The sequence below is a fragment of the Scatophagus argus genome, chromosome 1, assembly GCF_020382885.2.
Source record: "Scatophagus argus isolate fScaArg1 chromosome 1, fScaArg1.pri, whole genome shotgun sequence".
NCBI classification, from domain to species: domain Eukaryota; kingdom Metazoa; phylum Chordata; class Actinopteri; family Scatophagidae; genus Scatophagus; species Scatophagus argus.
In genome coordinates this window covers 22277522-22300917 of record NC_058493.1, presented here as the reverse complement: position 1 = coordinate 22300917, position 23396 = coordinate 22277522, and the positions used below count along the sequence as shown (strand labels likewise).

Below are 23396 nucleotides of genomic sequence, written 5' to 3'. Positions count from 1 at the left end.
GTCTTTAAGGTCTTATTTTTTCAGTTGCAGATTTCGTGATTCGTGTTTCAGATTTTTTTTTTTTTTTTTTTATTATTATTATTTTTTTACAGTTTCAAATCTTATTTTTTCAGGTTTCAGATCATTTTTTCGCTTTCAGATTTTTTGTTCTCACCTTTTCAGGTTCAAACTTTTGGACCGGATCTATGAATATAATTCCACAGGGATCTGGCGTGTGGTGCGTGGCATCAGCCTGGCGTCATGAGTGACAGCATAACTAAGAAGGCTAAAGGCCTTCCTCTATCACGTTGCCTTCAGGGAACATCGGTACTGTGAGAAGTATGACTCCACACTTTCTACACTTCTCCACACCATATTCACATTATGAGCAGTGAAAAAACGGACACCATTGATAAAGTTCTGTTTAGCAAGCCGTTTTAAACCGAACTTACTTGGCACCAATCGCAGTTTAAGAGCAATAAACTATACCTGATTGTGCAGTTCAACAGCAACACTTCAGCATTTGACGTTTCCCACTTTCCACATGCAACAGAGAACGCCACGACGTACTGGCTAGCGGTGGTCTGCGCCCCCAGGACAGCCGGCAGGTTGAAATGTCGGCTATTTTTTGAATAGATACTCTGAGAAATTATGCCAAGTATTATAATGATGGGTGTATTGATCATCCTTCTTTGCCATGCTGTCACTTATGATTGCAAGTAAAAAAAATGAAACAGTAAAAAAAGAAAAAAGATTGAACCTGAAAACACAAAATCTGCAACTGAAAAAATAAGACCTCAGAGACTGAAATGTATATCAAAGTGAAAACTGAAAATAGATTATTTTTTTCAAAAGAATTTCAGAACTGAATAAAAATACATTTAAACTGAAAAACAACAATTTCTACACTTATTTTTAGTTTGAGTCCAGTCTAGTATTTTTCAAAATCGAAACTTCAACTTTCAAGTTCAAATCTTTCTTTCTATTCAGTGAAAGTTTTGGCCCTGATGAACGTTTACGTTTTCCTGGACTCGTTGGAATAACAGTGGCAATTTGGCGCCCCCTTTCGTCGCAACATTGAACAACAGGAACATCATGTATTTTCACACAGTAGATATACGGATGTACAGTTCTTTACACATGTACTCCGCTCATGGATCTCGGTCCTCACGAATCGTCATGTGCTGTCATCTTTAAGGCCTGGCTCCTCATCTGAAGCAGTTTGACCGCGGACTGTGTGTGTCTCTGTGTGTGTGTGTGTGTGTGTGATTGCGGGAGGCGATTTAGCGTTACATGTTTTTGTCGTCATTAACAGCTGGATGCTGCTAGGCTAGCAAGCTACAGCAGAGCGGGCTCTGCAGAAAGTGTTCTTGATTAAAATCCGCTCTGCAGGACTGTGGAGATGGGTCACTGCGCGGTAAGGTTCTTCAGTGATAAAGCTTGATTTAGTCGTTGTGTTTATCCTACAGCCATATTTACAGACCGGCAAATAACCCGGCTTTGAGTACTTGTTGACACATACAGTAACTTGTGTGTGTATGTGTGTGTGTGTGTGCAGTGATCTGTGAGGATGAGGAGTCGCAGTAACTCTGGAGTGAGGCTGGATGGCTATGCCAGGCTGGTCCATGAGACCATCCTGCGCCACCAGGTGAGTCCATAATCTGAATTTGTCGAGTCACTCGTAACTAAAGCTGTCCTCAGAACTGCCACCTTGACTAGTTTTGTGTGACTTTTGAATTTATGTCATCAAACTCCTCCCCCATGTTCTCCTGCAGATGCATGTAAGATATGCAGATGTTTTGTATCCTGTATGGTTTCAAGTTCAACCAGAGTGAGCTGCATGGAAATAAACAAAGTGTGAGCAAAGTTCAGCCCCTGCAGTAGGCTGAGGACTGGGAAACTATGCACCTTTATCTATCAGCACTTAAGTTCACAGTGAGGCACAGTGGACAGCTGTCTCGGTTTAAAATTGTGACCCACAGGGTTCGCAGCTGATAGGAAGCGGTGCCAGCTTTCCATACTAAACATGTATATGGAAGGGTGTAGATTTGGTTTCAGAGGAGGGCGGACAAAATGACGCGGTGTGTCAGGCTCTTCAGGCAGAAACTGAAACTATGTAAACTGCTAATACACTAACCCAACAGAAAGTCACATTTACTTTAACTGATAGAGACCTGATTCTTTAATAATGTTTGATTTGCATATTATCTAAAAAGAGCAGTTTTTTTTATTACTAATGCTTAACGCTCTCCTTGTGTTTCTGTATAATAATATATAATAATAGTAATATAATAACACTCTTGCTGCTGTTGTTTGTTTTATATTATAGTAAACTGAATATCTTTGGGGTTTGGATTGCTGCTCTGACAAAACAAGCGATATTTTCCATTGTTCCAACACAAAATTATTAGTCAGCGAATCAAGAAAATAATTAAATAGATAAATTGAGAATAAAAATGTATATTTTTCTGCAGCTTTTAAATATTCTGACTATAAAAGCTGTTGAAATGGTAAGGCTGGCGTTCCTGAGAGGCAAAACCCAAGGCAGTCAAGAAAAAAGATGTAGTGAGTCACCCTACAGTGTGTTGTAACAAGCTAGAAGGCAAACTCGTTAAGTTACACACATTTTTACTGATTGTCTGACTATCTGAATTATGGCAAATGGTCATTAAAGGGACAGTTCACAGAAATTTTAGTGAGTAAAATTAAACAGAAAATGTTGTAAAGGTGTCACAGTCTTTTAAAATTAATCAAGCCTTTCTTTGTGTGTGTGTGTGTTTCAGAACCCAGTGACAGGACTTCTGCCTGCCAGTGCCCAGAAGACGGACGCCTGGGTGAGGGATAACGTGTACAGCATCCTGGCTGTGTGGGGGCTGGGCATGGCCTACCGTAAGAACGCAGACCGCGATGAAGACAAAGCCAAGGCCTACGAACTGGAGCAGGTGTGTTTGTGACAGAGAGGGCCGGAGGGTTAATGTGTACACCACTGCCTGTTTGTTTAATCTGTTACGTTGGGTTAAACATTTCACAGTAGCGAGTTGCTGGTGTGTGCGCCTTATCACACTGTCATTTGATTGGTTTGCACAAATGTAGGCAACAGTTAAACTAAAATCGCACATTAAACCATAAACAAAACATGTTAAAACACTGAACTGCAGGGGAATGTGAAGTGTGATAAAACTGAACTGATCAATTCAGTGCTGAAACAAGTTAATTAACTGGCTAGTTGACTGAAAAAAAATATTAGAAAATGAGTCTAAAACTGAGTTGGAAATGTGCTTTTTATTCACACATATATTTTATTCACACATATATAATATATGTGAACATGTATTATGACAAATTACAGGGTTTATTATGCTTGGCTGTAAGCAAGCAAATTAAAAACATCACTTTTTCTAGCTCTCGTATCTTTGAGTCATTTTAGAGATTTAATGATTAACAGTACATCAATAAATTTAATAAATTTAAAAGGCTTGATTACTCGCAGCCCATATTTTAATAATTTAATCATCACTTTCTGAAGTGCATTGAATGGCGCTAATAATAGATAAATGGTTTCCACCTTTGCTACAAACAGATAATAGTCTGGCTTATAGGGTCATTTTGTTGTTGATTTTTGCAGTTTACTGACGAAGCTGTTGTTTTCTGTTACCAGAGTGTGGTGAAACTGATGCAGGGTCTCCTGCAGTGCATGATGAGACAGGTAAGACACACCTGTGCTCACACAAAGTCCCTGCGTGCTCATGTAAACATCCTTTCCTTGTGGTAGAAAATCCATTAAGCCCATGTTCTGGTTTTGAGAAAGTATGTTGTGTGTGGTGTTTAAACAGACTGTTCTATGTGAAGAGCTTATCCAAACAGAGGAACAACTTTCTCGTGTTGGTGCTCTGCATGTTGAGGTGAAAGTGCTAGTGAAAGCCTGGCCTGAGTGTGTCCATTACTGGAAATAAGACAAAGATGCCAAATTCAAAGTAGAGTGTGAAAACACTGCAGCGATCAGGGAGCCATAAAGCAAAGGGTCTTCATTCTCTGCTGCTCAGCTTTCTTTATCAGTAGGTCCTAGAGAAATGACAAAAACAGGATATGAAGCATAAGTGTGCATGTGAGCACTGTACTTGATATCAAATTCTGAATCAATTCTGTGAATTGTTGAAATAATGTTTATGAAGAAAACTGCATGGTGCATAACGCGATATCTTCTAAACTCACATTGAAATTGGGCAGATGGAAACCTTTGATGCATTCAGGGGACTTATGGGTCTAAGAGTTTTTAATGGGATCCTGCTGAGCTGTGTGTTGGTATGCGTGTGTGTATTTTCCTCCTGTGTGTACAGGTGGCCAAGGTGGAGAAGTTTAAACACACCCAGAGTACAAAGGATTGCTTGCATGCCAAATATGATACTCCCACCTGTGCCACGGTGGTGGGCGATGACCAGTGGGGTCATCTCCAGGTGGACGCCACCTCCATCTACCTGCTGATGCTGGCACAGATGACAGCCTCAGGTACAGTATTAATGCAGAGTGTTGTTTATATTTGTTGCCTTTTCTGTGTGTTTGCATTCTGTCACTAAATGATTTGGGAATGTATTTTCACCTGACTCTGCTTGCTCACCTTCCCTTCTGGCAAGCCCTGCAGGTCCTCTAGTGGGACAATTAAAGTACCTAAATTTCCAGCAGACGTTGAACGTAAGCTAAAACACAGCATGGAACATGAGTTGAGTGTTGTCGTGTTGTCACGCAGGCCTTTGTATCATCTCAAACTTGGATGAGGTAGCCTTTATCCAAAACCTGGTCTTCTACATAGAGGCTGCCTACAAAGTGGCGGTAAGTGAGATTTTTGCAGAAGTTTGGGAGGAACACAGGGGAGTTAACTGAAAACAAATGAGTGAAAGCTAACAAAAAAAAAGGCAATGCTGTTGCATATATGAAAAAGTTGTATAAATCCTTTTGTGGCTGATAAATTGCTTCAGCTGATGTTGATTGTGGGTAATGTAGTTTGAAGACTATGTGGACCAAAAAAGTTGATATCTGCTGCATTGATTTTGATACTTTTTAAACTTCCTCTTTCTAGTAGTGCTGTGCTGAATGAGTGGAGTTAAATGTGATGCTCAGAGACACCGACAGAGACTGGTGAATTTGCTAAGAAATGACTTTTTTTTCCCTTCCCGTAGGATTATGGGATGTGGGAGCGAGGTGACAAGACCAACCAGGGCATTCCTGAGCTCAACGCCAGCTCTGTGGGAATCGCTAAGGTACCGGAGCCACAGATTCCACTCACTATAGTCGGTGTTTATTGTATGATTAAACTAATGTTGAAAGTTGTTGTTTAAAGTGTGTTGTTTAAAATGCGTGTCGGGATGGTTTGCAGGCAGCCCTGGAGGCCATAGATGAGCTGGATCTTTTTGGTGCCCATGGAGGTCCGAAGTCAGTCATCCACGTCTTGCCTGACGAAGTGGAACATTGTCAGGTACCGCTGGCTTTGCTTCCAGCCATGTCAGCGTCGTCTCTGCTCGTCTTTCCTCTCCTCAGTATATCTGTGTGGTTTCCCTCAGTCCATCCTGTGCTCCATGCTGCCAAGAGCTTCAACTTCAAAGGAGATCGATGCCGGCCTTCTGTCTGTCATTTCCTTTCCTGGTTTTGCCGTTGAGGATGCTGACCTTGTGGCCATCACGAAGTCAGAAATTATAAGCAAACTGCAGGTACAGTCTAAGCTTGTTTTGGGCAATGAAACTCTACAAAATTCACTGTTTCACAGAATCATAAGTGAGTTAGTCAAGATATTAAAATATTCAATCATGGTATAATTTCAGGGTCGCTATGGCTGCTGCCGCTTCATCAGGGATGGATATAATTGTCCTAAAGAGGTAAGACAGTCAGTATATTGAAAATCTAAATGCTAGGATTTATAATGTATTTAACTGGCAGGTGTGTACTGCATAATGTGAGCTTGTACTGTAGCTCCTGCCTGCTGTCTCACTAGGACCCTTCTCGGCTGCACTACGATCCCGCTGAGCTCAAGCTGTTTGAGAACATCGAGTGCGAGTGGCCTGTCTTCTGGACTTATCTCATCCTGGACGGCATCTTCGCTGACGATCAAGTACAGGTACTAAACCCAAACGCACTGCCCCGTATGCAGTTTTTATTGTCACATTGGAGTCATTTTGACTCGACTTGAGCTGCAGATGCAACACTGAACAAAGCACTGTGTGCTTTGTACAGGTGCAGGAGTACCGTGAGGCGCTCGAGGGCATTTTGATCAGAGGGAAGAACGGCATCAAACTGCTCCCTGAACTTTATGCTGTACCACATGACAAGGTATAACTATAACAGAGGCACCTTTATGATATTCACATGCTAGTTTCATGGTCTGACAAAGCAAACCAGTCTGAAGAAGCTAAGTATTTCATGAAGATGACAGGACTTCAACTTATCTTTCAAAATGTTTCATTTTGAATATCTCTGTCTGTATGTCCAAGGATTATTTTTACATATTACCAGTGTGTATACTGTGGTAATGTCATCTCTCTGTTTACCTGCTGATTACGCAGTCCTAACTACAGATATGTTTGAATGTTGTTTTGGCAACAAAATAGTCAGGGAATCATCAGACTAACAGTGTTTGTCGCGTCTGGACTGCAGCCACATTTGTTTTTCGCTTGTTACAGGTGGAGGAGGAGTACAGCAATCCTCACTCAGTGGACAGAGTAGCCATGGGGCAGCTGCCACACATGTGGGGACAGTCACTCTACATCTTGGGCTGTCTTCTGGCTGAGGTAGTCACAGCATGTTTGTACACCACCTCTGATCTTAGCTTGCAAAACTTAAAACCTATTACTGTGGCCATGACAGCAATTGTCAGTGTCACAAATGAGGAATAAAACCGATTTTGTATTGTAAATGAGAGCCGACGGTACTGTTGAACCTTCTCTACTCACCGCTCTGTCCGATAGTCGGCTCTGTTTGTAGTCACACTCACAGCTGAATGAAGTGTCCTTCATTAAGATGCAGAACAGTGAAAACATTTTGGATGATCTTCCCTCTCTCCAACGGAAACAGAAACTGTTCCACCTTTTCGTATCACCATCTTACAGAAGCAGCATGTCTTTTTTTGTAAATGTAATCTTGTTTTTTTTTCATTCTGATGTTTATGAGCTGCAACAATCCCTCTAAATACATAATGACAATCAAATGAAAATGTGTACAGCCGTCTTGACTTGAGAAGGGTATATTTGATCTTGAAGACAGTGTAGGCTTGAGGTTGTGAACATCGAAATGACATTATTAAATGTCTGAACAGTTTACGTTTGTACCGCTAGTCAGACGGAGCTTACATTTGTACAGAGCGTCTTCTGTGATGAACTCAGCATGGTTTCAAAAAGGAAATGGAATGGTTTGGGATGGCACTTAATGGTGGACCCTCCTTCATTAGGTGCTTACAGACGGGACGTTGGTGAGATGAGGGTGTAAGGGGTTGTTTAAGAAAGGCCCCACATCTGATTTGCCAACATAAACATAATACTACTGCTCACACTCTCTGTCTCTCCTTTTGTTTCTGTCATCAGGGTTTTTTAGCACCAGGAGAGATTGATCCTCTCAACAGGAGATTTTCTACAAACTTCAAGCCTGATGTTGTAGTGCAAGGTTGGTGATCAATCGTTAGTTTGAAGGAGTGTCATGAAAATGTTGTTTGTAACTCTGTGCTTGTGTCACTTGTGCGACATAAATCTAAAATGTGGCTTGACTGTCTCATGAAAGGTTTACTGACATAAGCAGGACATAAACCTCAAACAGCTTCGAAAATATCAAGAGGGTCCAAGACTTATTTCTAATGATGTTCTGATCTTAGTTTTGCTTCCTAAACAGATTTCCTCATAGATTGCAGGGTATAATCCATTTCTTTTGTGTGCGTCAGTTTGTGTGTTAGCAGAGTCGGAGGAGATCCAGGAGTTGTTGAGTGATCACGGGATTAAGGTCCAGACGGTGTCAGAAGTTCTGCCTATCAGGATCATGGCTGCTCGCATCCTGAGCCATGTCTATGTCAGACTGGGTAAATGAGCACTCTTTTCCCTAGAATACAGGTGTGTGTGTGTGTGTGTGTAGTAATAAGAGTAACACCTCGTGTCACTGCTTCAGGAAACTGCAAGAAACTGAATCTGAGCGGGAGGCCCTACAGACACATTGGAGTTCTGGGAACATCTAAATTCTACGAGATCAGAAATCGCTCTTACATATTCACCCCACAGGTAGAACTAGATTGAGTTGCTTTGATGTTCTTCATCACGACCACGAAGATGTTAACTGTGAATTCTGTTGGTTAATACTTTGCTTCCTTCCTGTGCTCATCGTGCAGTTCCTGGATCAGCACCATTTCTACCTGGCACTGGACAACCAGATGATTGTGGAGATGTTACGAACAGAGCTGGCCTACCTCTCTTCTTGCTGGAGGATGACAGGACGGCCCACACTCACCTTCCCCATCACCCGCAGCATGCTGGGTAATAAGGCTTCTAACTCAAAGCAAATCAGTCTTTAAGCGTGTCCTACAGCATGAGAAATATGTTCACCCATTGGGTTATACCAGCTTGCACTGTCAGGCATAAGTCCAACTGCAGTTTGAGAACATTACTGCCAGTTAAACTTAACAAAGAGATAGCAAAGTGTTTCTATAACTTAAAGGTTATTTTTTTTAATCTTCTGTGATGGCACTGGAGCAGATGGGTGCGTGATAGGAACGGGAAACTGGATTTAAAGATGCCGCTCAGGGATAATAAAGTTGCTTTCCCAGCCCATAAGCCAAAAACTTTACACATTAGCGTCTCTTCCTGCCGGCCTATGTGAGTTGGAGGTGTCACTTTGCTTCTCATCATTTGTTTACTTTTTTATGTCCAGTTGAAGATGGAGATGCGGTTGATCCGTGTATTCTGTCTACCCTCAGGAAACTAGAGGATGGCTATTTTGCTGGAGCCAGGTAACACAGGATGCCGTAATATAACTGTTTTTTTGTTTTTTTTGTTTTTTTGTTTACCTGGGTTTTTTTGTGACATGCCAGTATGTGTTCCTTCTCTTGCACATTTGGGTATTTTATGCGAATGTCACTCCAGGGTGCAGATGTCAGACCTCTCCAGTTTCCAGACCACTTCGTTCCACACTCACCTCAGCTTCCTAGATGAAGAGAACGATGACATGTTACTTGAGGATGAGGAGGATGATGATGAATATAACAGCTGTGGGCCCTCAGGTAGTCAGTGGTGATGTGTTTTCCTTAAAGGCATACTTGATTAATTGAGTTTAGCCATAAGTAATGGAATGTATATATTTAATTCCAGAGGGCTCGAAAGACATGTTTGACCAGTACCTCACCCAGCTCATCCACAGTACCACCACCAAGCGCCACCTTCCTCCCATCCAGAGGGGGCAGCACCACGTCTTCAGCGCTGAACACACCACCAGAGACATCCTGTCTTTCATGGCTGAGGTCCAGGGCCTCAACATGCCCAGTGAGGTTTTAGGAAGTTTGGCTGACCCAGCAGATGTCTTGATGTGAAGGAGACTTAGGAAAGGACTTAGGAAAAGACAAGCACTACGATAGGATACATGGGATGGCATTATCTTGCTTCCTTTTGTAAAGCATGGTTCAATACCATAAGATAAAGAAGATTACAAAGCATTAGATTACTTAGCATTTAGAGAATTCAACTCTTGTCGTGGCTGCCAATGTGATACTCATTTCTCTCAAGTTAGGAAACTTCCAAAACAAAAAAGACTGCAGCCTCTGTTTGCTGTAATAGAATAGTGTTTCCTGTAATTTAGGTTAATGTTCAGCTATGGTTAGACTTCAGAGAAATGACTGGCTTGGCTTAGGGATATGGCTGAGATGGGATTGAGGTAAGAGAAAACATAAATTAATGTGGAAAAAAGATTTCTCTCTAGCAAATTTGTAAGAAGAACAATGTATAGACTCATACAAAAATGATTTCTCTCAGTCATCACAAATGAGCCTCTGGAAATGTGTAGTTGTTTCTGTGCCAGACTAAATCTGTTATCTAGACCCTTGTTAAGATGGCACTTCATGCTGTTCGAACACATTCATCCAAACGTTAATGTCACAATATTGATTGGCAACAGCCTTAATAGCCCATAATGCAATGCAGCCACAAGAATGACAAGACAAATGTGGAACTTCTCACGCAATTTGTTCTTTCACCACCTTGCAACTCTGAATCCAATCCGACGCTGAAAACACTAGAATAAATGCTTAACTGGGACATGCTGGAGATGACAATCCAAATCACATGCTACAAAGGATGCTAGAAATGGGGAAAAAAATACTCCAGCTTAACTTGTTTCAACTTGTGTGTGTGTTTCAGAGTCTTCCATGTATCTACCTGTGACTCCTGTTAAGAGTAAACACCGCAGATCTCTCAACCTGCTTGAAGTTCCTCATCCTCAGCGTGGCCCACTTGTAAAGCAGCACAAGGTAGGCACACTGGATCCTTTCACAACCATCCTTGTTTTCTCTTGTGTCTTCGGCATCGCTCTGAAGTGTGGCATCCCTTTCAAGTCCCACAGTTCTGCTGATCTGCACCTGCCTCGGGACTCTCAGGGAAACACGGACTTTGCAGCTTTGGTGAGGCAGCTGAAGGAGTGTCCAAGCCTGCAGGACCAAGCCGACATACTCTACATCCTTTATGTAATGAGGTAAGGACATAGAGACCACTACGCACATGAAGGGCTTTTTGTCAGCATTGACACACTCATAAGTAAACTATGACATTATGAACTTGTCCTGTGTTTTCTTCTGATGACCAGGGGAGCTGATTGGTTGGTGGAGTTGTCGGGTCCTGGCCAGGGCGGGGTCAGTGTGCGCTCCCTGCTGGAGGAGTTGTATGTACAAGCTGGAGTCTGCAAAGAGTGGGGACTCATCAGATACATCTCTGGAATACTACGCAAGAGAGTGGAGGTCCTTGCTGAGGTCAGTGAGACGTTACTGCAGACAAGAGGGGGGTTGTGAGTAACGTACAGGTGGCTCTAGTAAAAATGCAAAATTGACCAGTGGAGAACCAGGCTGCAATAGATGTGCAGAAATAGATTTTTAAACAAATCCAATCCATCCCACAATCCTGAATGTGGTTGACCTAGACACACTTAAATAGAGAAATAACATCAACACTGGCAGTATTTTGAGGCTCCTCTAATAGCTTTGTAGTCACAATCAAGTGGAGAAATACTTGTCATTTTCTTGTCTCTATCTCAGAACAGAATCAAAATACCAATATTTGTCCTGTAATGATGGTGAACACCATATAAGAAGATTTGATGAAGAGTCCTTTGGATTCACGGGTTGACTCTCAGATCTTAGGCCTGCTGCAGTACAACAGTAGCCTGAGAGGCCCAGCTCAGGTCTTGGGTCAGAACTTGGCTACTAGGAAGTCCTGAAAATTCCTGTGAACATCAGGGTCCCAAATATGACGGACATGTATGATTTAGGGTTAAAATTTCATGAAATCATTATCAGTTCATGTTACTTGCTGGAAAAACCCCATGCATTAAAATGAAAGAAGGAAAGAAAAAGTACAACATAACACACTGACTTTAGCCATGATGTAGTGTCTCCGAGCAATATGCTGCCTGTGAAAATCAATAAAATAAGATTTTAATAATTTCATTCCATCTTTATTTGTGTAATCCCAAGGCCTGCACAGATCTGATCTCCCATCACAAGCAGCTGACTGTGGGTCTCCCTCCTGAACCCAGGGAAAGAGTTATCACAGTGTAAGTAAGGGACTTAGTGCTCACAATTAAGGCTTTGTTGAATTAATATTCACACCATACAGTAACTGTTCCTCCTCACTGTTTCTTTTCAGCCCACTTCCTCCCGAGGAGTTGAACACTCTCATCTATGAAGCCAGCGGTCAGGACATCAGCATCGCTGTTCTCACTCAGGTAAATCTTTAACATGTTGGACTGCCACAGGACTTTTTCCTGACACTAACCTTACAGCTGTGCCCTGTGTGGTTTTCTCACATAGGAAATCATGGTCTATCTAGCCATGTACATGCGCTCACAACCTGCCCTGTTTGGGGACATGCTGCGGCTCAGGATTGGACTCATCATGCAAGTGATGGCCACTGAGCTGGCTCGCAGTCTGCACTGCTCTGGTAGGAAAACAGAGTGCAGATATTCACAATTATGAAAATAGACTCTATACAGCAGAAATGGGAAAAACCATGTCGCACCTTTGTAGGAGAGGAGGCGTCTGAGAGTTTGATGAGCCTCAGTCCTTTTGACATGAAGAACCTGCTGCATCACATCCTCAGTGGCAAAGAGTTTGGGGTGGAGCGGAGCAGTGAGTTTTCCTGTTTGCTCTGTCTTTACAACACATCTGTGAGTTTTCATTTACTTAGATCTGAGTGAGAAATTTTAGAGAAGAATTGAAAGAAAAGTCAGAATGAGCCAGACTCAAGTCAAGCTGAGGAATAATTGTAACAAAAGTCAACAGGTGCATTTATGAACTAGGTTGGTTGTAGTCTTCAACCACACAGCTAGATGACACAAAATCCTAAACACTGGACCTTTAAAAGTTTACATTTCTGTAAGTCGATTTACAACAACCTGTACAACAACAACAGCTATGTTAATCTCATTGCCATTTAAAATAAATGCTTGGCTGGGTTGTTTTTCCAGCAAGATGAAAGAGCCTTCAGTGAACACCACACACCAGGCAAAAAAAAAAAATCTGAGATGTTGTCAACAACTCAGAAGTCTGATACCAGAGTGTTAAGTTCTATGACTTTTTTTAAATTTGTTTGTTTTTTTTTTGTCTGTTCCTCAGTGCGCCCAATCCAGTCGACAGCCACCAGTCCTGCCATCTCCATCCATGAAATAGGCCACACTGGAGCCACCAAGACTGAACGCACAGGAATACACAAGCTAAAGAGTGAGATAAAGCAGGTGGGAGGCACAAATAAAAACATGGATCATAATCAGGGCGTATACTTGTGAACTACATGCTGTGGCATGTAGTTCACATGCTTTGAGCTACACTGTATAGACAAAAGTATTGGGACACGTGACAGTGACTTTAATGATATTGCATTTTAAGTACAGTATAAAGTTTTGCAGCCATAACAGCTTCCACTCTTCTGGGAAGGCTTTCTACAAGATTTTGGAGTGTTTACGTGGAAATTTTTGCCCATTCGTGCAGTACAACAATAGTGAGGTCAGGTGCTGATGTTGGACAAATGTTGTTGATGTTCTTCCACACCAAACTCATCCGACCATGTCTTTATGGAGCTTTGCTTTGTGCACTGGGGCACAGTCATGCTGGAAAAGAAAAGGGCCTTCCCCAAACTGTTGGCACAAAGTTGGAAGCATAGCATTGTCCAAAATGTCTTAGTATGCATTAAGATTTCCCTTCACTGGAGGGAAGGGGCTGAGCCCAACTCCTGAAAAGCAGCCCTGAATTCAGTCATAAACAAGTGTATTCCCAAAACTTTTGTCTTATAAAGTTATCTGTCTATCTATTTATCCATTGAATAACAGTCTTCTTGCTTTTGGTTGCAGCTGGATGAATCCCGGCCTCTCAGTGTGGGTTTCGGTTTGATAATATCTAGCATGTGACTGTTTCTAACCTCAGTCTAAGCAACAAAACCGCCGGTTCATAAACCACAGCGCCCTCCATAGCTGAACAACTCTTACTCCATCACATCACATATCAGTAGGAGAACATGCTTTGCTGCTCTACCAAGAATCATGCAGTGATTGTATTGTATTTAAAATAACTAACAAATTCATGAGCTCTTAAACTGATCCAAATTTTTAGATCACTCACACACTCACTCCTTTGCGTGTTTGCCTATTTCAGAGTCATTCATCTGTCGAATGCTCTTTCGTGTGGTCAGACATTTTGTTACCAAGAGTCTTTTCTCACTAGTTGATTTTTGTAGAGTTGAATTCCAGTTTTTGCTTTGCAGATCAACCATCTCCAGTAACATTTTGCCCTGTGTGGCTGTAGTATGAAGAACCATCTCAAACTATTCTGTGTCATCTGTCATTCATATCCATGTGTAGATCTTCAGCGGCGGTCAATCCTCGAGTAGCAATGTCACTTCTCCTCGCTCCACGGTAAACCATTTCACCTCATCTGCTTCAAACTGACTTGGCTTGTCCTTCCAAGGGTTAGTTAGAATAACAGCAGCCTCATCTTTTCATTTGTCAACTGAAATATCTTGTATTGCCAAGTGTAATAGAGCATGATGTCTGTATACGTGAATGTTTGCATGGACTGTGGAACTGTAAGCGTTAAAACTGTCACTGTGTGTGCAAGAGAGAGAGAGAGAGAGAGGAAGGTTTGTGTGTGTCGGGATGACTATGGTAAACATTTCAACCTTATTTACATGTATTTGTTATTTGGTATTCCACTCATCATGTCTGTATACTCTGCGTCTTACAAAATGCCTCTGTTGACCACCATGAATCACAAACCTGATGATTCAGTCAGAGTAGTAGGAAGGCATTTCAAACTGCTAGTGATTCTCTTAAAGAGGATCTCCACACATCAAAGTCTGTTTACAGGTCTTGCTGAGTGCATATTAAAAAAAAAAAAAAAAGAGTGGCTGATGTGGCTCAAAAGGGAAATTTGGTAAATTACCGGTTATGATGATGAAGCATTGATAGAGAAAAGTGACCAGAGTGGGACTGCGTGCTCAGTCGTCCAGAGTTAAAGGAGCACAGTGTGATGGAGTGTCGGGTTACACTGTAGGTTGGAGGTGAGAGGTTGCAGTTCTCTTGAATCTTCAACCTGATGGAGGCTTCAGCAAGATCTCAGTGTTGTGGAAGGAGAGGTGAAGTGCTGTAGGAAGAACTGCAGCTGTTACTGATCCCCACCCCAACCTGTGGTGAGAAGGGAGTGTGTGGTACAGATGCCACTGACGCAGAGTGTGATGATGTGTGTAAGGAATACACTTAAAATACATGGAGACGAGGTTGAAAATTAGCTAAGTGCTCTGTTAATTTAATCTTCTCCAGCAAGTATCTTCCTGTCCTGTCACCACAGCGTTGCAGCAGCCCCTCCACGCCCAGCGGGATCCTGTCCCCGGTGGGCCCGGGTCCAGCAGATGGACAGCTGCACTGGGAGGAGAGGCAAGGCCAGTGGCTGAGGAGACGCAGGCTGGATGGAGCCATCAACAGGGTACCTGTGGGTTTCTACCAGAAGGTCTGGAAGATCCTGCAGAAGTGTCACGGCCTCTCCATCGATGGATATGTGCTGCCTTCTACTACCACAAGAGAGGCAGTATCTCGCATCCTTGCTGCAAAGGCTGCATTCAGGATTTTCTGTGTGTGTCAGTGTGAGCTTAATTCTGTTTTTTCTCTGCGTAGATGACGGCAGGAGAGATCAAGTTTGCTGTGCAGGTGGAGTCCGTCTTGAACCACGTCCCTCAACCAGAGTACCGGCAGCTGCTAGTGGAGACTGTGATGGTTTTAGGTCTGGTAGCTGACGTTGACGTGGACAACATTGGCAGCATTATCCATGTGGACCGCATCCTGCATTTGGCCAATGACCTCTTCCTCACTGACCAGGTACTACTGCTGGCGAGAGATTATTGACTGAAAGATGTTCATGTTTTTGTGCATGTTCACTCTGTTCTACTTCTGCTTTCCCAGAAATCCCACAGTGCCAGTGATTATTTCCTTGAGAAGGACCCAGCCACTGGAATCTGCAACTTTTTTTACGATAGTGCCCCCAGTGGCAGCTATGGCACCATGACCTATCTGTCCAAGGCGGCGATCACGTATGTCCAGGACTTCCTGCCAAGTTCTAGCTGCCTGATGCAGTGAAAAAGCAGGGTGTTGTGTCTCGCGGCTCCTGATGGACTTGAAATGCCTGGAGTGACAGTTTATAACAAAAGGCAAAGGTAGCAAGTTTTTCATAATCAGCTCATACAATTGATGTGGTGCTTCTTAGTATTTACTCCTCTGAGTAAAATCTGTAGCTCTCATATACTGATGTGATATCCATAGCATGGCAGCTGATTCAAAACCACTATATACGAACATATTTTTTCTTTATGAGTCTCAACTGTGAACTTATTTATTATTTAAACATGCGCAGATATATGTTTATTGGACTTTATGGAAATTTCATATTTGCAAAGAAACTACATGTCTGTGCTCTTGATGTTAAGTGTGAGAAAATGATCTCAACAGCTATCTGTCTTGTGATTGACTGTCATGTTAAAATTCTATCAGAGGAAATTTTATCAGAGTTAATATTTTGATCATTTAATCACAAATAAATGACTAATTTATTGTTCTGCTGCAATAGATGATTTAAACATGGGAGAAATAAAATTGAAAGTATATATAAAAAAAAATGTATACCCACAAATAACTAATTGTGCGTATGGTTTCATAGAAGTGTTACCTCTGATAGCATCCGAGCTCTGCATAATTCAGTGTTGGTACTTACTTGTTGTAGTCTTGCATTAATGTAAACAAGAATCATGCTTTCTTGATGTTTTCGTCTTTGTGTATGTGTTGTGTGATTTGTACAACGAATGAAAATGAACTAATCTGTCTGCATATGAATGTCACCCCCAGCTTTTGCTACTAACATGGCGAATCAACATTTTGCATGAACCTGAACATGTTGAGGATTTCTCAATTTCCGTACAGTTGAGAGAAGATGTATCTGGTATGTTGGAGTTGAATTCTGCTTTAATGCATAACTTAATGTTTTATCTGCATACAGTATGTATATATGCATACATTACCAATATCTGGCAGTACAGCCAGATATTGGTAAAGTATCAGAGAGGTCCAGAGTATGTTGAACAGGGTCTTTGTAAGTTTGGGAAGAGCGTTTTCTTGTATTTGACTGTCCAAATTTTGTGCACAGAACACGGAGAGAAAAACAGCAGGGAATAGTAAAATGTTGATATATTTAAATGTGAACCCTAACCTTGAAACATTTGCATTTACGTAAATATAATATGTCAAAAGAGTAACTTAAAAGAATTATATAATTCTTATAATTATTTTGTTAACCTTACATACATTATGCAGTTCGCCTATTTAACGTTTATAGACCTGTTCGATTATTTTGATAATGCAGTCGTTGCTCATTTCCATCAGAAAAGTATGTTTATTATGACATTTTCATACAAACATATTCATACAATAATAAAATTATCTGACTAATAATGGTAACCTCTCATTTATCTTTTTACTGTTTGCAACACGTCCCACTGTATACCAGCAGCAGCAGGAGCTTCTGCCAACACAGAGCAACTAACCAATCAGTGCTCCAGCTGTTGCTCCATGGGTTGGACTTCATTTAATTTTATTTTGAACTGTTTTTCATCTCGACCAGCAGTGTTCGTTGTCGTCCTTGGTAGACATTTCTTCCAGCTATAAGGAGAAAGGCGATGGGAGGCTGGGCAGGCACATTTGTACCCACCTTTTTGGTTGACACACAAGTGGGAACACCCTCCATTCTTTCGACTGCACTCATTAATGTCTAGAGGAGAGGGAGGGAAATAAAAGTGTTTTTCCATTATATATATATAAGTGACTATATGATTATGATCATATATAAATGAACAATATCTGAAATCAAGATGTTACTGTACCAACATTTAGTAGTTTTCCATTAATATTAATTTTGTACAGCAAAGTCCTGCAAGTTATCTCCAACTTTTGGGGAAAATAGTGTCAAGTAATCAGTTGCTACAATGTGTTATTGTTATTGTAATTGTCTTCCCACAGACACAGTAATGTGAAAATGTCCCACATGCCAGACACCATGCTGTTACAGATGTGTGTGTATGAGTCAAGACACCACTGACCCTTGCAGTTTCGCCCATCTTTTAGGAGTGTGTATCCTCTGGGGCAGATGCATCGGTGAGAGCCTGGCAGATTAACACACTGCCACTCACACTTTTCCTCCTCGCACTCATTTATATCTGTGTGGACACAACCGAGGATCTCAGACTATTGACATAAATTGGCAATCTATTAGCAATCTATAAATTTTTTCTCCTTACCTACACACTCCTCCCTAGGAGCCTGAGCAGTTGAGTTCTCAGGTGTTGTTACTGGTTGCTTCCTGTAGCCAGGTGGACACTCAGCGATGCAGCTGTGCCCATTTCCAGCTAATATGTGACCATATCTGCAGGAGCATCGGTAGGATCCTGGTGAGTTGTGGCACTGCTCCATACATGGCCCGAGCCCCTGATTAACAGCACACTCATCTATGTCTGGATATTAAAGGAAGTTTAGGAGAAGATGACAACCAGACTTTTTCATTCTATTTAATTGTCATATTATCTTAAGTGACCAAAAATAAAGACCTAAAAAACAAATTAACAGCCACACAAGCAGCTCTATGAGGGCTCAGGCTGTAGGTACAGCAGTGCTTTAAGCTAATGCTAACATGCTAACAATGACAGTGTTAGCTGATATTAAGTTAGGTAGTTCTTTACTTGTTTGTTTTCTTTACTTAGCTTAAATGCTAAGAGGGCTTGTGAAACTTAACAAACCTTAAGCTTGTATACTTCTTTTAAGTGAAACTATGGGTGGGCTATTGGACTACTGCCTCTAGAGGTACAAAGTGGAATTACAAGGCCAGGCCAGAGCTAGATGTAAAGCAAGCTGATTTCAGTAGAAATGGTGGATAGAGACATGCTGCATGCTAGCCTTGCTGCTAGCATGGCTAAAAACCTAACCTTGGCAGTGGCTGTCTGGAGAAAGAAGGCTGTAGCCCACCGGACACTGGCAGTGGAAGCTACCGGGAGTGTTAACACAACCGAACAAACAGCCTGTTACGGCTGCAGGCTGTAGGCACTCATCCACATCTGGAGAGATGGAGATTAATGTAGAAAAAGGCTTTGTTCATAAATGTAAATCATATAAATAGGCACTTGTATAAATGCACAGCTACACACACCTGTGCAGGAGGTCCGGTCATGAGCTAGCTGATAGCCATCATCACAGCCACACTTAAAGGAACCAAATGTGTTGATGCATCTCTGCTGACATTGATGCTTCCCCTCCACACACTCATCTAAATCTGCACACAGGGAAAATAGTAAATATTACATACACACTGACACTGATTTTATAAAACACACTCTTTTCTTCACTCTGTGCACAGTCAACCTGACAAAAACACACAGCCCGGACTGCACTGGGATGAAAGACAAAGAGCAGCAGATCAACGGTGGTCATCTCCCCTGCCATTTTGAGTCAAGGTTGAATCTGAAACCTCACTGATGTGTCTCCATGTTCTGCTTGCCGTTTTGGCCTGTGATGAGCAAACCATAATGCAGATGTTTTCTGACTTCCTGTTCTTGAAATACAGGAAACAAGGACTCAGCAAGCTTGTGAATCAGCTCTGCCCTTGTTCTCCTGCCATCTTTCCATTTTCTGACACATTTCTACATACAGAGGACCATGTGGACAAATCCTGATCCTTTTTCACTTTGAAATGAGGACCAAAATATATGCTCATTTTTACCTTTCATCTTTACTGTGCTGTCTGTCAGACAGGAATGTTTACAAGCCTTATTTAATCACAGTGGAATTTTCAGGTCAAAACTAAACTATACTTTTCTGGACAAGACTATCTGTCAAAGTGTACACTGATGATGACACTGTTACAAAAACATTATCAACACCATCCACTGATGGCCCTCACAAATGATAGGGTGTCCGTGGGCAGGCAGCTGTAACTCGAGACATTACATAAAGTAAATGTCACCCTTCTAAGTGCTTTAAGGTGATCATGTTGCCATAAATTTCACAGCTCACTTATGCTTGTCTGTGAGCCATGAAACATCCAATGCATAAAACACGCAAAGGAGATTCCCTGTTGTGCTGTAACACGCCTCGGTGCATGTTTTGTTGTCGTCAGAAGGAGCCTGGGGCTTCCACAGAGGATTCAGAAAGAATATTACACACAGTGAGAGCTCTGATGGAAGAAAACAAACAAAAAACATTAATATCCTCACCACGACACGTTCGTCCATCATCAAGCAGAGTAAATCCCGGTCTGCAGTGGCACTGAGTTCTGGTCTGAGTCTGATTGGAGCTCTGGTTGTAGTGTGGGGAGTGAGAGCACAGCTGGGAACAACCTCCATTGTTAAGAGAACATGGTGTCAACTCTGGAGACAAACAGCCAGGATGGAGAATGGATCAGTTCAAGTATAGGGATCGGTTATAGAAAGAGAAGTGAATATGAGCTGACTTTCAGGGTCCTTTCAGCTGGTAGAACACTATCAGACAGAGGTTCAGGACTCACTTGTACTGTTCAAAATTATCTTTGACAGTATGATTTCAGAATGAGATTATCTATGCAGCAGAAGAATTTGTGTAATTATTTTTAAATCAGAAAATCAACACAAAGCTTCTCAAATGAAACAGACTGAAAGTGTGACTTTAGCTGAAATGATTAGTCAATTTTTTTTTTAAGTTGTTAAGTGATTTGAATGCTGATTGCTTAAAATTAAATGGAGGTGGACAAAATTCTACATTCCTGGAAAATCTTTCCAGGCTCAGCTGAGCATGGCTTATCTGATAATAGATTTGCTTAGACAACCAGAATCCCAGGAAAAAAAGTTTTTTCAATTCAAAATTTATTGGCCAAAATATGACTTGTATTGGCAATCAATATCTTGAGCCATCCCTGAGCCAGCAACATCACCTACCCAGACAAACAGGTGTGATTCCACTCCAGGTGCCCCCCTGCTGGCAGTAGCTATGAATGTCTCCATGAGCCAGTGTATACCCTGAGTAGCAGGCATACTGTATGTAATGTCTGTATTCTCTAGGACCTGGATTCTCCACATTACGAAAGTAGAAGGTCCCATGGGCAGGCACAGGTGGATATGGACACACAGGACGTCTGCTGAGGCTCAGAGACGGCAGAGACGGTTTTGAGGTGACGTTCAGTGTGAGGTTGTGGTATTTAGTCCAGTGAGATCTGTGCTTACTGGTGGTGGACATGTTTGAAGGAGAAGTGACATTAGGGAGTTGTGTTTCCATACTGGACTGGGTGGAGCTGGGACTTGAGGAAGTTGAGGCAGAAAAGGACGGAAGGGGGAGTGATAAGGGGAGAGCAGAGGAAGCAGGCGATGAAGTGGAGGAAAGACTGGTAAAAATGAAATGAGCAGAAGAAGATACACTTTGTGTTGAAGTCTCTGTGGGCTCCTCTTCATCTACAGACCCCTGCTGAGACAAAGACGGATAGAACTTTAGGGTAGTTTCAGCCAGTTGGTCTTCATCTGCAATTGGTGAGGAGCCCATTAGTGATTCAGAGGGAGACACATCATCCTTTTCCTTGACAGCAATATTTGCGACAGCAGTGCCACTTGGCGTATGGGCTGTCGAAAATGACGGTGGTGAAGGTGTTGATTGCTCCGTTCCTGACATTAACGATAAAGTAGACGAAACGGGAGCAGATAGCTGTAACTTAGAGGCAAACATTTGTGTAACTTTGTCAACCTTTTCTGCTTCCTCCCATGAAGCTTCCACCTCTGAGTCATCCCTCGCACTTCCTGTTTCTGCTCCTTGACCTTCCTTTTGCTCCTCAGCTTCATGATGAGATCTTCTTCCATCTTTGACTTTACACCTGGAAAACTGAATATGCTGCTGCAGTTGGACTTTTGTGTTAGTCACTTTAATCCTCTCGCTGCTGGACATTTGGGATTGCATCTGAGGAAACACATCAAATTTGTGGTTCGCTTCTTTGGAAGCAGTATTAGCAAGGGTGTCATAGTGGGATTGCTGTGCAGACTTAAGAGCTACAGCAGCCTGGAGGTTCTGGTGTATGTCTGGCTTTTGCACACTGAAGCCTGAAACCGAGCTCATCATGTCGAACTCTAACAAAGAGAACAGAGCAAACAAGAGTGTCAGGCAAAGCAAAATTATTTGTGCAGCAGCTTTCAAACGTGACTAAAAAAGAGTCATTAATAAAGTTTCAGGTATAGTGCAGTGTTCTAGTGGTTTGAGATTAGTGAATATGGTAGAATTAACACAGTGTGATATAAATCAAGTTATTATTACATGATTAAAAGACAGGAAAGGACATTTTGCGCTCATTCACTTTCTTAATGAGAGTTAGCTGAGAAGATGGACACAACTCTGAAATCTGAAAATGGTACCAACTTCTCAAGCTTAATTCTAACATTTCAAATTACTGCTTTAGTCGCTGAGAGTTTTCCACGCTCACCTTTGCACACAGGTGTCGTGCCATTCCAGGTGTGGCCCTTACAGTATAACATCGAGGACCCGTGTAGCCGAAAGCCGCTATTACAGCTGAACATGGCCCAGGAGCCATCCCCATTCATTCTGCTCGTCCCGTGAGTGAGTGGTCCCGGATTGGAGCAGCCAGAGCCTGAAGGGATCATAGAACGTGATTAAAAGTTTGAGGTAATCAATTACCTTTGTTGTTGCCCCTCACAGCTAACTACAAGTTAAAATACTTGTGGGCCAAAGTTGAAGCAAATGAGTTCACATTACCCTCTAAATGCATCTACTGACCAAAACTGAAATCTTAAAGTAAAAAGGTTTAAAAGAACACACTCATGAACGAAGCTCCTCACCAACGCAGACTGGGATGTCCCGGGACCAGTGTCCAGACACACAGCTGTTGGTTTTGTATCCATGGAGCTTGTAACCAGGATGACAGCGGAAGATCACCAGCAGTCCTCCATAGCGGAAAAATGTCTGCCCGTTCTCCAGGTGTCTGAACCCATTGCATCTGTCAGCTCCGCACACTGTGGACAGTTTCACAATGAATCCCTGTCATCTCGTCTGAAATCGCTGCATACAACAACACACAAAAATAAAAATTAATTTAAAGAAGTACCTTGAGTGTAGATGCACAGCAGAGCGACCAGTGCTGCCCGGAGCTTCATCTGAACTCTGAATGCGTGTTCACTGAACTGAGAAACTCATACTATTTGGAGGGTGGGAGAGTTTAAAGAGAAGCTGAAGCTTCAGGGGAGGAGAGAAGTGGAGTTGGACTACCACAGGATGAGCAGATGTGAGGAAGTGAGGGGGGGAACGAGGGGTAAGATGGTGCACACACAAAACACTCTGACAGATGGATAGAGAGGCATCAAGGGAGATGCTCTTTTTATCTGCGCGATAGTAAATAACAATTTTACTTGTCTGAATATATAAAGTGATAGCATGCACTCATAAATAAGCAGTTTTTAACAAAAAAGAACGTAACATCAAAGAACCCTGGCACTGAAACAATCAGTTTAAAAATAATTAGTCTCCATACCTCTTAGTTTTTCTCTCAGCCTTCACTTCTGTGGCCTCTTACTGTGTCTGCTGCTCAAGTAGACGCCAACAGTAAAATCTGAACCCGTCATTTACTCAGGCTGACAGAACGCCTGGGCCTGTTT

The 23396-nt window shown here is 42.1% G+C and overlaps 2 protein-coding genes across 6 annotated transcripts; one reads left to right on the top strand and one right to left on the bottom strand.

The window, feature by feature from the left end:
* The first annotated feature begins 1063 nt into the window (after positions 1–1063).
* phka2 (phosphorylase kinase, alpha 2 (liver)) lies at positions 1064–17984 on the top strand. Of its 5 annotated transcripts, XR_006843618.1 has the most exons (34): positions 1065–1396; positions 1538–1627; positions 2763–2921; positions 3638–3685; positions 4317–4485; positions 4724–4806; positions 5154–5234; positions 5351–5449; positions 5535–5681; positions 5793–5846; positions 5963–6085; positions 6202–6297; positions 6648–6755; positions 7545–7623; positions 7895–8029; positions 8116–8225; positions 8333–8477; positions 8872–8950; positions 9084–9220; positions 9309–9479; positions 10350–10459; positions 10544–10680; positions 10792–10954; positions 11675–11754; positions 11847–11925; positions 12011–12140; positions 12227–12328; positions 12815–12933; positions 14053–14106; positions 15038–15271; positions 15361–15561; positions 15646–15896; positions 16582–16675; positions 17749–17984. XR_006843618.1 is itself a non-coding variant. In XM_046391947.1 (32 exons), exons 2-32 carry the CDS (start codon positions 1550–1552, stop codon positions 15817–15819), a joined length of 3684 nt encoding a protein of 1227 aa, XP_046247903.1. In that variant the 5' UTR covers positions 1065–1396; positions 1538–1549; the 3' UTR covers positions 15820–17181. The 5 variants fall into 5 exon arrangements, 3 of the variants coding, with proteins under 3 accessions (XP_046247928.1, XP_046247903.1, XP_046247920.1); XR_006843617.1 differs by lacking the exon at positions 17749–17984 and having other exon boundaries at positions 16582–17181; XM_046391947.1 differs by lacking the exon at positions 17749–17984 and having other exon boundaries at positions 15646–17181.
* On the bottom strand, positions 17241–22977 carry si:dkey-163f14.6. Its single transcript, XM_046391981.1, has 10 exons — positions 22850–22977; positions 22584–22757; positions 22211–22375; positions 20688–21860; positions 19992–20144; positions 18929–19051; positions 18708–18836; positions 18027–18239; positions 17829–17945; positions 17241–17500 (listed from the first exon to the last, which is right to left on the bottom strand). The coding sequence occupies exons 1-10, from the start codon at positions 22896–22898 to the stop codon at positions 17280–17282; spliced, it is 2517 nt and encodes an 838-aa protein (XP_046247937.1). The 5' UTR covers positions 22899–22977; the 3' UTR covers positions 17241–17279.
* Positions 22978–23396: the final 419 nt, after the last annotated feature.

What these genes read in the sequence shown, in the direction of transcription:
- phka2 (XM_046391947.1), top strand. Translation starts at nt 1,550, where the DNA reads ATGAGGAGTCGCAGTAACTCTGGAGTGAGGCTGGATGGCTATGCCAGG. An exon ending in TACATCCTTTATGTAATGAG is followed by an intron (nt 10,681 to 10,791) that starts GTAAGGACATAG and finishes TCTGATGACCAG; the next exon opens with GGGAGCTGATTGGTTGGTGG. An exon ending in ACCTCTTCCTCACTGACCAG is followed by an intron (nt 15,562 to 15,645) that starts GTACTACTGCTG and finishes CTGCTTTCCCAG; the next exon opens with AAATCCCACAGTGCCAGTGA.
- si:dkey-163f14.6 (XM_046391981.1), bottom strand. Translation starts at nt 22,898, where the DNA reads ATGAAGCTCCGGGCAGCACTGGTCGCTCTGCTGTGCATCTACACTCAA. An exon ending in GGACATCCCAGTCTGCGTTG is followed by an intron (nt 22,376 to 22,583) that starts GTGAGGAGCTTC and finishes TGATCCCTTCAG; the next exon opens with GCTCTGGCTGCTCCAATCCG. An exon ending in TCCAGACAGCCACTGCCAAG is followed by an intron (nt 18,240 to 18,707) that starts GTTAGGTTTTTA and finishes TTTAATATCCAG; the next exon opens with ACATAGATGAGTGTGCTGTT.